The sequence below is a fragment of the Neopelma chrysocephalum genome, unplaced genomic scaffold (genome assembly GCF_003984885.1).
Source record: "Neopelma chrysocephalum unplaced genomic scaffold, ASM398488v2 Primary Assembly neopelma1_252, whole genome shotgun sequence".
In the NCBI taxonomy this organism is placed as follows: domain Eukaryota; kingdom Metazoa; phylum Chordata; class Aves; order Passeriformes; family Pipridae; genus Neopelma; species Neopelma chrysocephalum.
The window spans coordinates 1023320-1039325 of NW_020897914.1; the positions used below are offsets into that span (position 1 = coordinate 1023320).

At 48.7% G+C, this 16006-nt stretch overlaps 1 protein-coding gene across 2 annotated transcripts in view; it reads right to left on the reverse strand.

Annotated features, from left to right (window-relative positions):
• Positions 1 to 659: 659 nt before the first annotated feature.
• The window catches only part of THAP4 (THAP domain containing 4), a 20439-nt gene continuing 5092 nt past the window's right edge, over positions 660 to 16006 (reverse strand). The window contains exons 1-5 of one of the 2 annotated variants that reach the window (XM_027703952.1): positions 15812 to 15930; positions 7308 to 7467; positions 5290 to 5399; positions 4289 to 4392; positions 660 to 966 (exon numbers count right to left, since the gene is read on the reverse strand). In XM_027703952.1, coding sequence (XP_027559753.1) covers positions 847 to 966; positions 4289 to 4392; positions 5290 to 5399; positions 7308 to 7467; positions 15812 to 15836 — 519 coding nt within the window. In that variant the 5' untranslated portion in view covers positions 15837 to 15930 and the 3' untranslated portion in view covers positions 660 to 846. Of the gene's footprint in view, positions 967 to 4288; positions 4393 to 5289; positions 5400 to 7307; positions 7468 to 15811; positions 15931 to 16006 lie in introns of those variants that run through there. The other variant, XM_027703951.1, reaches the window with a different exon arrangement.

The following is a 16006-nucleotide window of genomic DNA, read 5'->3' on the forward strand; positions in this document are numbered from 1 at the left end:
TCCCTGCTGCTGGTGGCCTTGTGCCAGTGTCACACTCCTAAATTAGCTGGCGTTGGCATGGAGCTCTGAAGGTCACCTGGTCCAATCCCCTTTTGAACAATCTCTACTGTAGACCAGTAGTGGTGCGAGTCCTTTGCCTCCCGCACTGCTGAGGGACTCGATGAGAGATTTCATTAAAGTCTAAGGCTGCCTTGGAATTTGAGAGTTAGGAAGAGTTGCTGAGGTTGATCCCTACTGTTGGCTGTTTCTCTTCTCTCTGCTGGCTCACAGTTATCCACTAAGGTCTTGTGATATTATGCACTGAAGCTCAGTAAGGTTTGGCCCTGGCCTCCAGCACTGCACCAACTCCCTTCCAACTGCTGGACTGCACCACTTGGATCAGGGCCTGAGACAGTTTCCTCTGTCCCACAGCAAGAAGGTGCTCCCTCCCAATAATTAAGTCAAGTTTCATTGGACAGGCTCTTAAGTTCTCAGAGCCTGTCCCTGCAGTGCAAATCCATTCCTGAACTTTCTGCTTCCCCAGCATTAGCCAGGTTGTCCGGGAATTTGGATCTCTAATGCAACACCTACTAATGAACAAGCAGCACAAAGCCCTCTGTAAGCACTGCCAAGCAGCAGGAGGCACACACCACCCTGCAATCACACCAAAGACACAGCCATAAAAATAAAAGCTTTTTATTTATTTTTTTTTATATACCATTACAGAAAGATCTGAATAACATTCTCAACAGGACGGGCAGCTCCAGGGCCCAGGGAATGAGTGCAGGCAGCAGGCTCCAGGGTCTGCCCTACTGTGCTCCCGAGCTGCTGCTGCTCCTTGCCCAAGGAGACCCAGCACTCCCAGCATCAGGGTGTCACCTTCTTGTAGGTAATGTGGAGGTGCTGAGTCATGGGCTGCGTAGTGGTTGCCATTGAGACAGTTTGTTCGAGTTTCCCATCAGAATTGAGCCTGAATTTTCTGGTAATCTAAATGGAGGGGTAAGAAAAGAAATAAGGAAATCAAGCAAACAGCATCCATGGGTAAATCCCTTACCTGTGCTTTCTACCTTCCCTTTGCCATCCTCGTGCCTGCTGTCAACGCACCACCAAGGAAGGATATCCTCACTACAGCAGGCGAGTAAACAAGGAGTTTTCTCTCCTAAAGAAAGCAGCCTTCTCAAAAATACCAGCTCCAAGCCCATTATCCACAGAGCAAGGCAAGGTCCTGGCACTACAGCTGACATCACCTCAGTACAGACAGGCATCTGTCCACCACATCCCTCCACCAGAAGAGTGGCTCCCTGCTGGCAGCTCAGGGAGATGGATGAGGCAAGGCAGCCTTCCAAACCCCTTGGGCTCTCTGCAGGTCCCCACACTGTGCCAGGGTAAGGCAGGACATCACTACATGAGGAGATTGGAGCCTGCCGAGCCTCGGCCTGCACCTGCAGCCAGGTTGGTGTTCAGCCCTGGGCACGAGGGAATAGCACTGCCACCTGTCAGGAGGGTTCCATAGGTGACATCATCCTCATCTCTGCACCCAGGCAGGCTGTGAGCCCGCTTGTGCTGCACCAACCCTTGAGAGAGGCAATTTGAGGTTGCCCTGTGGAGCTGGACCACTTGGGATCTGTGCCAGCAGATGCCTGAAGCGTCCAGTGTTCAGCACAGGTTATAGGGCTGCTCTGAGCTGTCGTCAAAATAAAGGAGAGAAGTGGGACCCCCCTTTTGAACCTCAGGTGCTGCTTCAGAAGGATGAGGGTGTCACTCCAGCCACCTGGCCCAGTAGGAGAACAGCCACAGCACCGTGTGGGTGACACCAGGGCACGGCAGCTGCAAGCACGACTCTTTCACAGTCACTTCAGCCAGCCCCATTTAGAAATTCCTAACATCCAGAGGTTTTTCCAAACTCATTCATTGCCTTGAAGTCACTCAAGGGCACATCCATAAGCTATTGCCAGTCTTTCTGCTCCATACTCTCTGTTCACAGACCCACTCCTATGCCCACGGTGGGCCCTTAGCTCCCATATCCAACATCTCCTCCTTCTGGAATCAGAGCTATACAGGGGTGCGGAGGACACACCATCGTTCCAACATCCACAGGGGCAACAACAGCAGGAACACAGTCACACACACATGACATTTGGATTCCTATTTGCTGCTCTGATGAGGCTCTCTTTGCAATGCACCAGTGTTCTTCAAATTCCCTAAGCAGGAAAAAGCACTTAAAAGGATACAAAAATCACTCATCTTTAACATGGGTGACCCACGTGCCTTGGGGGGACTCTGCTGATCTCCATCACCTTTCACAGGTGACAGGGCAGCTCTGCAGGTGCCTCAGCCAGTGCCCTCAGTGCCCACATAAGGCCAGGACTGTCCTGAGCTCTACAGGTGCTTGAAAATCTGCTGGTTCTCCACGCACTCGTCACAAATCGAGTGACTCACCTGAGGGTCTCCCTTACTCCTTGTATTTCTCCCTTTAAACATAAACCACTGACCGAGTCTGGGTCTGGACCTGGGTCTGGACTCTGCACACCCAGGCTCCACCAGGAGCTTGGAATGCAAGGGGATCCTCTCAGAACCTCGTGACTCAATGGGAGGGTCTCCCTTACCCTTTGTGTCTTCAGTCTCTGTGTAAATCATTCCAAATTGATTCAAATCCACTTTTCCTTTGGATGTTTTACCCATGAGCAAGTAATAGAGGGAACCTTGCCACATCAAATTTTGTTAAGTTGTGCTTTCAGAAATTTATATTAAACCTGCTTTGATAAGCCCTTTGATGGTGACTCTTCAAGCAACCTACACCACTCATGACACAGCCTGGCCCAGGGAAAGGGTCTTCCTGCCTCCATGACAGCAAAGCCGAGCCACAGCCAAGCCAAATCACTTTTCAACAGGAATATAATACAGTGAAGTTTTCTCAAAGTGAGCAACTAAAGCATCAGCACACGTGCCCTTCTCACAACACTTGTGGCATCTTTGCTTCCATGGGCAATTTATGCTATTCTTGGTGAAGGAGAAAAGGTGTTGGGAGTCAGTTACCCTCTCATTCCACATTCTCATTCACCAGCAAGGGCCTCTCAGATACTCACTGGGACCAGTCCCTAGGCCTGAGCTGCCCTCAGGTGCCAGATGAGCATGGACCTCCAGCTCCAGAGGTTCCCTCTTCCAGCCAAAGCCAGTCTTGGAGCCCTCAACTAGGAAGACATCTGCTGGCTTTCTGTGCTTCCCCCTCTCCTCCTTGCCAGACCATCAGCTCACATTTCAGGCAGTGACTCAGAGAGGACAGTCCCTTTTATTTAAGTGTCTGCAATTAAGAGCTCTGCTCCCTTGCTGATATCCAGAGTAATGGCTTTAGTTTTGCTACAGAAAGGAGGCAACACAGCTGTTCCTGGGAAAGGGGAAACCCAGCAACTGAAAATATGCATCCAAAGGTAGGGGAGTTAGGACTTTCCAAAGTTAGGACACTGTGTAGGCACATCAAATCTTTGTCTACATCTGCACAAACTTGTGCTCTCTGTTGTCTATGGGTATGTTTTACAGCACACAAAAAGCAGGTTGTGAGAGCTTGTTCAGCCTCGCTGTCTCTCTCAGCTGCTGGTCAGCCACGACAACTTCAGATGTGACACTGAGACCTCAGGATGCCACACTGCCCCCAGCAGTGCCACTGTACTCACAGCTGGCTGTGCTCCTTCCAGCTGTGTCAACAACCCCCTGCTACACACTCAAAACAAGTCAAAACCCAAAAAAAGCCCCTAAAAGCAACCAACCAAGGCTGGAGCTGACAGCAAATGTAAGCCCTGCCCTGCAGCCACGGATGGGAAAAGAGCCCAGAGCAAGGTGTGAATGTCCTGAAAAGCAAGTTAGCAAGATCTGCAAGACCTTAGGTGTTCCCAAAATATCCCGATGAGGCCCAATACTGACTGTACCTTACATGTGCACCCTCATTCTGCAATCAGTCCAGAAAAACAGCATTAAGAACTAACCCCACTGCCACAGAAGGGTATTTAGACAAGACTTTCCTATTCTCTTCCCTAAGGACCTGTTACTGGCCAACTGCTGGAGACAGGATTCTGGGTTGGCTGGTCTGATCCAGCCTGTCAGTTCTTATCTTAATGATCCCTCTGGGTCTCATAATGTACAAAATACCTTCTGAAGGCTGTTACAGAAAGGATAAGCCAGGATGCCATGCAGTATTTCCAAGAACTCCTGATGGCATTCTGTAATTAAAGCATGCTAATTAACCTATCCTGTCAACTAGACTCCTCCTGGGGTGAGCAATGCTACGGGAATTGCTCACTGTGTGTGCACTCACCTGCTCTACATGGGGCTTCTTGGCAAAGGAGATCCTGGCTATGGAGTGAGAAGCTATAGAGAGCTCTTGTCCATTCACCTCCCCTTCCTCCACCTCCACCAGACCTAGGTTGAAGCAAGGGCATACATATTATTAGGTTACAAAGGTTATTTAACTATGTCACAATTATTACTGCGGCCTTTCAGCACTTAAAAGGGGCTTATAAAAAAGGATTTCTGTGATTCTGTGACTTTTTACACAGGCAGATGGGGATAGGAGAAGGAGAACAGTTTTAATCTGAAAGAGGAGAGATTTAGATGGGCTATTGGGAAGAAATTCTTCCTTGTGAGGGTGGTGAGGCCCTGGTTCAGGCTGCCCAGAGAAGCTGTGGCTGCCCCATCCCTGGAAGTGTCCAAGGCCAGGTTGGAAGGGGCTTGGAGCAATGTGGGATAGTGGAAGGTGTTCCTGCCCATGGCAGGGGCTGGAACTGGATGAACTTTAATGTCCCTTCCAACCCAAACCATTCCATGATCTATTAGGCTACCTAACATACCATCACTCTCCCTGTAGAATGGTTTTATTTGCCCAAGCATTATTGACAACTGCAAATCCCCACACTGTCAGACATGGAATGCTGCTCAGAAAAATCCAGCCAGCCTTACTCACAGCATGTGGGATGAGTACCACACGGCAACTGGCACTTTTCCCTTCAGCATCTGCCATTTTAGATGCAAATTTAAGCACCAACTGGGGTTTAACACTTTCACTTATAATACTTGAGCTGTGGTTCTCTCTCGTTCAGTCCCTGCCAGGCGTGTAACGAGTACCAAGGTGCTACATCCACACCGTGAGAGACTTCCTGGTTTAGACCTGCGGGTCCAGCGTCCAAGAGCAGCGATGCCCATGGGGAAAGTTAATTAAATAAAACTGTGAGAGGTGTGACAACTTCCTGAAAAAGTGATGAAATGGCACAGCAAGGTAAGGACCTCTTCTCCTCCCCAGCATGGGTATCAGGTGTGTACCTGTGTTCTGGGCACTGATGAAGGCCACCTTATTAGTGTCAGGCTTGAGGCGGATGAACCCACATTCCCGGTGCATGGGCTTCCTGGTGTCCGGATGGAAGGCGTTGAACCTGACGGGAAATCAGAGCACAAAAGCTGATGTGTTTTACACCAAAAAGACACTGTTTGGCCTGGCTTCCTCTTATTTAACCATGTGAGTGCCTGCAGTATTCTTTGAAGGGTAAACAACTGACAACACTTCACAGCTGGGAGATGTAAACCTGGAAAAATATGGTTACTTTACAGGCACAGCTACTTCTTAGAGCTGGAGTTAGTTATTACAGTTCAAGCTCTAGATTTTCCACAGCTCCTGGGTCTTTCTAAGAGCTAGCTCAGAAACCCCTCAGGAACTCAGACATTTCACATATGCTGAAGCCACACTCTGTCTCAAATACTTCCTTTTCTCAAATAAATACCTGGAATCACGGTATCATCTTTAGCTTTTACACCTGGCAAGTTGTCTTTTCTGTATATTCCTTGCTGCAGGCAGCAACAGAACAGACATATTTCTCCCATCACCCCCTTCAAAAAGATAAATTCAGCTCAGATTCTTACTTATTCTTCAGGAGGCCTTAAAACCTGTAGGTTTGGTCACCTATAATGTGGGTGATTATATGTATCACGTGTGTTTATCTATTATATTAGTTGGGGGGATTATTTATTAAAGCAGCACTGAGGGCTGAAAAGTCCAAAGCAAGTGTTCCCTATATGAAGTAAAATACAATGGATCACACAGAATCAAGATTCCTAACAGACCAGCAGCACAAGGTGCAGCACATGGCACCCCTACACCCCACAGAAACCCACTGGCTTCAAAGAAGTGGAGACAAGGAAGAGGGAGCACAGCTAAAGGAAAAATTAGGAAGAGTCTGGCTGCCTTGCAGCTGCTTCTGGCTGTCCTCTGGGTACAAATACACAAATTACTCCTCCCATTTGGCTTTGCCTCTCAATAAAAGATGTCTCCTTTTAACCATGTGGCTACAGGAAGAGCCAGGAATGGCTGTGGTGCAGGGCTACATCCCTGCTAAGGGCTGTCCGAGCATCCCACCCTCTGTGCTCTGCAGCCAGTGAAACCAGGTACCCTATGGAGCCCTCATGGTGGGAGAAACAAACTTCAATCAGGCTTTTTTCAGTGCTTGGAGTATTCAAGGGGTACTTGTATAAGTATCAGTCATGCAGCACTGCTCCAGGAGCCAGGAGCTCTGTCCTCCAAGCCTGCTGCCTGTTTTCCTGATGCATCCCAGAGCTCAACAGATCTAGGCTGTGTATCTTCTTGGCACAAAGAAAAGGACAAAAAAACCCAGGTGACTCAAATCAGTAACTGTTCACAAGCTGGAGAGGGAGGTGCAGCCAGAGCATGACTGTCAGAGCTTTGTTTCTTTTGGAAACCAGACTAAAACTGTCACAGGCTGAGCTGGCAGCTCCGTCACATTCGAGGAACACAGGGCATCTCTCACACAGCACTTACATCTTGTAATTATTCTTTTCTTGGTTTTCAAAGCAACACACTTTCCAACTCACCCCTCCCAAATGAGCACCAGAGCAGCACTGAGCAGCAGCTAACATGTCACTTCTCTGTCTCCAGATTTCTTTTGATTTCTCTTCGAACAATCACTTGCAGCCAAAGCAGTTAAACTACCTGCCTCCCATCCCATATGGTTTGATAAAGACTAATTCTTCTCAGATTTTCACACTGGTGAAGGCTGAGGACCACAATTTAAAATGGACAGACTTGGCAGCCATGCCACAGCTCCTTCATTTGTTGTATCTGTAAGTGGGAGTCTCACAAAGAATGTCAGGTTTTCAAGGAAAATAAAAGTCAGACCATGTAGTCACATACCACGACATCATCTCATTTGGTAGGTGAAAATCTGTGTACTTTGCCATTGGAAAAGAAACACAAACATATCAAATCACACTGGAGCCATGCCTGCTGCACTCCAATAGCTGCTGCCAACACAGACAGACCCTTGACTTACGAGAAGTTGAGCATGGGCTGCCCCACGTGAGAGATGTGCACTTCTTCCAGGTACTGGAAGGGCTTCATTGTAGGGAAGGTGCCGTCTCCTGGCGGGTCTGAGAGCCAGGTGCCCAGCATCCAGGACAGGGGTTCCATCACAGGGTTCAGCTGAGGAGTCTCTGTGGAGGAAGAAGAAAGAAGAAAGAAAACTCAGGGATCTGTGCTCTACAGCTGGCTGGAGGTGAACACAAAACACCTCAGAAATGCTGCAACAACACTTCTCTCCAGAGCAGCGCCAAGGTGCAAGGGGAGATGGGGAACAATGAACAGTCATGGAAATTGGGTCTGTTTCCAAACCTGCTCCTAGCCTTACATAGAACAAGAGCACTCTTCCAGCTGGTCCATTTCTGACTCCTCTCCGTAGTCTGATCCGAAAGGAAAGCCCCCTCCCATCTACATGCAAGAAAGAAGATGACTGAAATCTCAGTGTAAAGAAAAATCACTAAATTGTAACAAATTCTCTAATGCTCTGGGCTGATCTTTCTCAGGCACTGAGTACGTACCTTCCCTGTTTGTTTCAGAGACCAAGGAAATGAGTCCTCACTTCAGAGGAAAATCAGGCTGTGTTCATTTTTAAGATCAAATTTTGGCTATAGTTTTTATAAGAGGTTAACAGTGACCTGAACTTTATACAAAGAGACAGGCAGGGATCATTCGGAAGTTGTTCTGCTTAGGTTCTGGACTAAGTGAAACATTTTAAAAAGACTTGGGTGCCTGTAAGTTAAAGAGTAAATGGAAGAGAAAGACACTTCCCTTTGTCACTGCATTTATTAAGGAGCAACCAAAGTCTGTTTCACAGCTAAAGCTTCTTTAGGAGAGCTTTGATAAACAACAGTTTAGCACTTTGCTTTCAGAGGTGATGACCTGAAAAAAATTAATCAGAGAAACAGAGACAGACAAAGCCATGTGAAAAGCAGAGCAGAACCATTACTAAGGTGTAAGTAGGGAAAGTGAGATGGCACCCATGGGATCCTGGGAAAGCCTGACTCCCATACAAATGTGTGCCCACTACTCTAGTAGTAGTCTGTTATGCAGACAAATATGACTGAAGTACGCTTAAAGCACGTCCTCCTCCCCCTCACAGGATAAATGTTTTGTACTGGCAAGGTGGGAGTTCCAGTTTTCCACACCTAGTGAGATCACCAAATACAAGAACAAGCTGCCTGTCTGGCTGGTCTGAAAGGCTGCAGGGAGAAATCGGGCCTAAAAAGGTGATGTTGTGGTCAAAATTTGCTTGATCAGTCTGAGTTTCACTGTGCTCTGTACCAAATGTCAGGCTAAAAACACTGAGTAAGGAGGAAGAACGGACAGTCCGTACCTGGAATGCCAAAGGAGGAGGAAGAGAAGCTTTCCTGGGTAAAAGAGATCACTTTTGGTACTCATTCTCCCACAGACAGGCAGGTTTGGAAAGCCAGCCTGCCTGTCAGCAAGGTGCTGTTGATAACTCTGCTTTATCCTGAAGTATTTTGCAAAGTGAAGCGACATGAGAAAACATGAGAGCTCACCAGGAAATAGGTAATAAAAGTCTACAGCATCAGAGCCAGGCTCTGCAGAGCACCCTTCCAGCCTGTGCATTCCCCACCAACTTATCCAGGGGCTGGGAAGGGGTTCCCACAATCCATACAGCAGCATCAGTGCACCAGACAGTATTTCACCGTACCCATTTCTGCGTTTCCAAGTGGAGAACACACAGTTCTGTGGGTAAGGAACCTTCCACTCCCCCCTCCAACTGGTATCCGCCTTTCACTCCCTACTGCAGACACTGCATTTCTTTCCAGGTTTTTTGCAGGCCCCACTCCCACTGTGGAAGCAAAGAGCAAAGCTTTGGAAAGCCTGGAAGAGCCTGCAGCCTGGGCTGCTGCTGCCCTCTCCTGGGTCAGCATCCCAGGAGCAGGATGCTTTCTGTCACTACAGTGCTTTAATAGGGCACTTCTTTTCTTCTGCTTGCAGCATTTCAGGAAAAAGCAACAAAACGACACAGGAAAGGAATGGCTTTAGCCATTGCCACTCTTTATACTCCAATATAAACCAAGAGAAGCCAACTGATTGTTTCCAGCACCCCCAGCTTGATCTCGCTGCCTTGCTGTGCAGCATCCAACCTGTCCGGAGGTGCCTGACTGGGCAAGCTGGTCTCACTTCCAAAGAGCTGGAATTCCAGCCAGCTGAAAAGTGGAGATGTAACTGTACATCCTAAGTCTATGGCACATGGGCAAACAATATGGCCAAGCAACCATTATAACTTTTCCAAACTACCTGGATGGCAGCAAAGCCAATGTGAGTTTTTTAGTTCCCATGTCACTGAAAAATGCCAAGAGCAGCAGAAGTGCTGGTGGGAATAAGGAACAGAGACTCAGTGAAGTGTAGAGGAATAAAGACATCCTGATCTCACTCCATGCAGTGCTCTTCTTACCTTCAGTGCTGCTCTCTGACTGGTGGACTAAGTCCATTTGCCTCCCTGGCAGCCTTCTGTCAGAGGGCTGGGCTGGGAGAGTGGAAAAGCAAGAGGGGAGCCAGACAGGAGAGAGTCTGATTGAGTCCATTAAAAAAAAAAAAGTAGTCATTTGAAATTTGCTTTTTATGTCATGTTGGAGCAGGTAAATGCAAGACTACTGTAGCAACAAAAAGTCCTTTGCTGAGCTGCTTTGTTTCAAACAACAGGTTTAAAGATGCAGTCACTGTCAAGAGAATCTTCTCTGACACTGACAAAGGAGCCTGCATGTCCCAAGGATCTAAATCCTGGCACATCACTTCTACAAACAACCTGCTGATGTGGCTTAAAAAGTAAGCATGTGGTGATATCAAGAACACCAACCACGTCTGAGAATCTGCACCCTGGTCACCCTTGTGCATGCTTAAAGCTTCACACTCAGATGGGGTCCTCTCAATGCTGGTTCTCTTGCATCCACATGCACAGTTCTTTCACCCAATAACAGGGAAGCTCCCACTGCAGCCTCTTTCTTAACAAGGGCACTCCTAGAGTCACCTTCCCCTACCAGATTACACACTTCCTTGAACCCAGCATCTCCAAGACCCCTGCTCCTCCACAACCTGGTCTAGTGGAAGGTGTCCCTGCCCACAGCCAGGGGTTGGAACGAGATGAGCAGCAAGGTCCCTTTCCACTCAAACCATTCTGTGATTCTATGAAATCCAACTGAAATCAGCCACGATGCTCACAAGTTGCAACAGCTTGGGAGACAAAACCACAGGCCCATAAGCAACTTGACCAGTTTGATCTCTTTCCTTCAGGAAGCCAATCAGGCAAAAACTGCCATGGCCAGGCCCTGAGCACACAGGTCATCTCCTTTTCACCACCTGACCCCCCTCCATCCCTCCAAACTCGCAGATGGACTGTTTCCACATTTTTCCCATTCACGGAGGGTTTAGAAGTCAAATCCCACCCCACACTGTAACACAGTCAGACTGTAACCAGCTGTCCAGGCTTTGCAACAGCAGACACGGCGCTCTCCCTGCCGTGAGACAAACCAGACACAGTGGCTGGACAGCCCCCTCAGGCCACGGCTGCACAGCCGGCGTGACTCTCAAGTGGGATCCCTGGCACAGAAAGCTATGCTGGCACAAATTCCGACGCAGCTTTATCAGCAAAGCCACAGTGAGCAGCCAGCTGGCTGTTAACAAGGCAGGTAACCTACTCCCCTGAGCTGGGGAATACTTGCTGCAGGAAACTTGAGAAAAAAACCTCAGACGAACAACAACAAAAAAAACCCACCAAAAAATCCCAAAACAAAACCTCAAACAAAACTCAAAATAACTCACACAGTCTTCAAAGTACAGGGTCTGCAGCAACAGCTTGGCAGCCTCCTTCAGTTCTTCCTTCAGCTGGGTTGCTCTCTAGGTTTAACTCATCATCATCAAGGTTCTGGTAACTAAGGAGCAGCCTTGTTCAGCATACTCTGTCCATATTTAAGTACAGAAGGTGGCTTTGTACTCTGCTGCTCTTCCCTGAGAGCTGCAACCCTTCGCGCACTTTGTTGATGCTCTCCCCAGCAAACGAGTAAAGCATTCCTAGCACCAACATGCTCTGGCTCCATCACAGAATATGCTGAGCTGGAAGGGATCCATCAGGATCTTTGAGTCCAACTCCTGGCCCTGCACAGGACACCCTAAGAATCCCACCACGTGCCTGAGAGCATTGTCCAAATGCTTCTTGAACTCAGACACCTTTGGTGCTGTGACCACTTCCCTGGGGAGCCTGTTCCAGTGCCTGACAACCCTCTGGGGGAAGAACCTTTTCCTAATATCCAACCTAAACCTCCCCTGACTCAGCTCCAGGCTGTTTCCTTGGCTCCTGTCACTGGTCACAGAGCAGAGATCGGTGCTGCCCTCCACTGCCCCTCAGGAGGATGCTGAAGACCCCAATGAGGTCTCCCCTCAGTCTCCTCCTCTTCAAGCTGAACTGAGTGACCTCAGCTTTTCCACACAAGGCTTTCCCTCCAGACCCTTCACCATCCTCAGAGCCCTCCTTTGGGTGCTCTCTAATAGCTTAATGTCTGTTTTTATATTGTGGTGCCCAAAACTGCCCCCAGAACTCAAGGTGAGGCTGCCCCAGGGCAGAGCAGAGCAGGACAATCCCCTCCCTGGCCCAGCGCTGGCGATGCTGGGCCTGATGCCCCCCCAGGACATGGTTGGCCCTCTTGGCTGCCAGGGCACTGCTGACCCGTGGCCAACTGGTCACCCACCAGGACCCCCAGGGCCCTCTCCAGCCTCTCATTCCCAGTCTGTCCGTACATCTGGGGTAGCCCCATCCCAGGTTCAGAATCCAGTGCCTGCCCTTGTTAAGCTTCAGACAGTTGGTGATGGACCATCTCTCTTATTTGTTGAGGTCTCTCTGCAGCACCTCCCTGCCTTCCAGGGAGTCAACAGCTGCTCTCAATTTAGTGTCCTTGGAAAACTTACTTAGTATCCCTTCGAGTCCTGCATCCAAGGGGTTAATGAAGATGTTGGAAAGAACTGGGCTGAGAGAACCCCACTAGTGACAGGTGCCAGCCTGATGTCACCCCATTCACTGTCACCCTTTGTGCCCAAACCATGAGCCAGTTGCTCACCCATTGAGTAACACGGTTATCCAGCTGTGGGTTGGACATTTTGTCCAGAATGATCCTGAGAGAGACAGTATCAAAAGCTTTGCTGAAATCCAAAAAGATTACATGAACTGGCTTTCCCAGATCAACCAGGTAGGTTGCCTTGTCATAGAAGAAAATCAGGTTCAGTGACACCACGTTGGCTGTGACCAATGACTACGTTATTTTTCAATACTTCCCAGAATAATCTTTTCCGTGATTTCACCAGGCATTGAAGTGAGACTGACAGGCCTATAGTTTCCAAGGTTCTCCTTCTTGCCCTTCCTGAAAATCGGGACAACATTTCCAGCTTCCAGTCAGCTGGGAGCTCCCTGGATTTCCCACACTGCTCAAAAATCAAGAGGTTTTGTGATGACATCAGCAGCTCCTTGAGGATTCTGGGTTGAATCCCATCAGGCCCTACAGATTTGTAGGGATCCAGCTGCAGCCGATCCTACACAAGTTCAGGGTGGACTGGGAGTTGATTGTTCTCACAGTCATGGTCCTCCAGCTCAGGGCACTGAGACCCCCTTGGTCCGTCAGCCGTGTTGGAGACAGAGGCAAAGAAGCGTTAAACCCCTCTGCCTTGTCTCTGTCCCTGTTTGTGAGGTGACCATCCTCATCCTGGAATGGGTTGATGTTATTTGAACACTGCCTTTTCCCATTAATGTATTTCAAAAAAACTCTTTTTATTGTCCCTCACATTTCTGTCCAGCTTCAACTCCAGTTGAGCTTCGGCCGCATCAATTTTCTCCCTACAGTGGCAAACGGCATCTCTGAATTCTTCCCATGTCACTTGACCTTGCTTCCACTGGGCACACACCTTCCTTTTGTGCCTTATTTCCAAGAGAAGATCCCTGCTCAGCTAAGCCAGCCTTCTGTCTCAGCTGCTTGACTTCCAGCATTTGGGAATCGCTTCTCCTGTGTCCTTAGGAGGTGAGGTTTGAAAAGCGACCAGCACTGATGGACTCCAGCACATTTTCCCAGGGGACTTTACTCCCCCATTCCCTGCTCAGCCTGAAATCTGCTCCTCATGTCCAGAGCTGAGGTTTTGCTGGCACTTCTCCTCCTGCCAACAGAGATTTTAAACTCTATCACCTCATGACCAAGATGGCCCTCGATCTACACTTCACTCACAAGACCCTCTCTGTGGACAAGCAGCAGATCAAGGAGGGCATCTTTCCAAGTCGGCTCCCTCAGGACCTGTTCCATAAAGCTCTCATCCAGCTTTTTTTAGGAATCTTCTGGCCTGGGTTGTACCAGCTGTGTGATGCTCCCAGTTAATTTCTGGCAAGTTGAAGTCCCCCATAAGGACAAGGGCAGTTGACTTGGAAGTGTCCCTTAGTTCCTCAGAATAACTCGTTGGTGTCATCACCCTGGCTGGGAGGTCTAGAGCAGAATCCCACAATGACATCCACATCATTTGCTTGCCCCAGGGGTTCCCAACTGTGCCACTGCCAACTGTGAGCTCCAGACATTCCAGCCCTTCCATTACACACAGTGCCACCCCTCCACCTCTCCTGCCCTGCCCATCCCTCCTGAAGAGCCTGTAACCATCCAACAGGGCACTCCAGTCACAGGGCTCATCCCACTTATGCCACTGGTGTCAAATCTCTGGGACTGGGCCAAAGGTTCCAGCTCCTCCTGTTTGTTCCCCATGCTGCGTGCATTGGTGCAGAAACATTTCAGGTGTGGTACATTATAGCCAAGACCTTGAGCAGCAGATTGAGAGATCCCACTAGTTTCCTCAAGTTTTGGCACATCATCATTGTGAGCCTGGTTTTGTCCTTCACCCCTTCCCCCTTCCAAGCTGGTTTAAAGCTCTGTCAACGAGCCCCACCAGCTCCTGTGCTACAACTCTTTTTCCCTCTGAGAAAGGTGCATCCTGTCAGGTGTCAGTAGACCAGGTGTTGGATGGATCATCCCATCTCTGCTCTAAAAGCTGGGAATGTGGTTATATTCACAATTTTTCACATTACAGCCCCAGTAATTAATTTCATAGCCAAGCACCAATGTGTTATTGCCTCTGTGGTAAGTGCTCCAGTGCCTGTAGTCAGTGTCAGAGTTCTGCATTACAAAACACAGAGAAAACATCTTTAAATTATACCCAAACCCAAACAGCCTACCTGAGCTCACCTCAGTCTGTTTGACTTTCTCTGGAGTTTTCCTTAGTTAGCTGTTTCATTGCTTCCTAGCTGCAAGCTGGGGTTTTGTTGTGAGTCATTGCCAACGTGCTGCAGAATTAAATGCTTAATGCACAAACTCTATAGGCTATCAGGGAAAAAAAATGGAAAAAACAAGACCATTCCACTGGAAAAAAACCACAACAGCAGAGCAAAAAGTCTTGTTTCCTCCCTGCCAACTGCCTTTTTCCCCAAGGGGGAGGTCAAAAAGCCATTCCCCTCAGCCAAGTCCCTGACCTGGTCTGCCTGCTCCCACGTGGAGCCCGAAGCAGTTCACCTCCCACCCCTGTGCTCAGGCCACAGGTGCTGTGAAGTCTCACACAGCCTCTCTCAAGACACTTTCTGCCATGGATTCATCTCCACTCTTAACCTCTGCACACATATTTCTACTCCTTATCTTGCTCTCAACTCACTTTATAGGTTCCTTGTTCTTTATAACATCCACCCTATGGACCGGCCTTTTACCCTGGCTGTTCCCATCCCAGACGAGGCACAAAACCCTCACAAGCAGCACTTGGTGTCTCAGAATAAAAGCACTTTTCTTCTAAAATCTAGCTCCAAGTTAACATGCAGCTGCCAGGTTAGCAGTGCCTGTCCTGGCAGAGGCAATTTCTCTGACAGCACATCTCTGTGACCCATTAGACACATTTAATTTCCAAGCTGAACCAGACAGGGCCCCACTGCTGGTCCAGTCCTGCTCAGACAGGTGAAGGCACAGCACCTCCATTCATGCACAACCCCACTTCTCACTGCCACTGAGGAATGGGATTTTGCTATTTGTTTTCTGCAACATGAATGAAAACCTGTTGCCATCTCGACAGGGAACACCACCTCAGGCCCCACAGACCAGGCATCAGGGCACAAAAACACATTTAATGCTCAAGTCCTTCTGCTTGTCCCCGGAGTTCACCAACTCATTTGCATGTAAAAAGTACTACAAACGACCCAATTTCTACACTGGCTCTGCACAAATATTCAAAGGCAAATCCAAGCTGGAAGGAATTATGATTTCCCCCAGATCCCCAGCAAAATGCTAACCATTTTTCACATGGACTCATTTTGCCAACTCTCCTGCCTTTAATATGACCTTCACGAAAGCAGACATGCAGCGTGGAAGAGGCTCCCCACACACCCAAGCTGCCAAATTCTAAGAGCTTTACCTCTCTGATGAGCACAGACACTCCAGCCCCATGGCACCATACCTGTGTTTGCTCCATGGCCAGCCATATTTGCAGATATTTTGCTATTTGCTCTATCTCTAGCCCCCTCTGCCCCCAGAAGGCGCTTTGCGCAGGGTGGTTAAGATGGATATGAGGGAAGTGATCTCACGCTTGGGTAGGAGTGATCCCACGGCCTGCTGGGAGATGTAGTTTTACAAAGGCACCAAACTGGAGCAC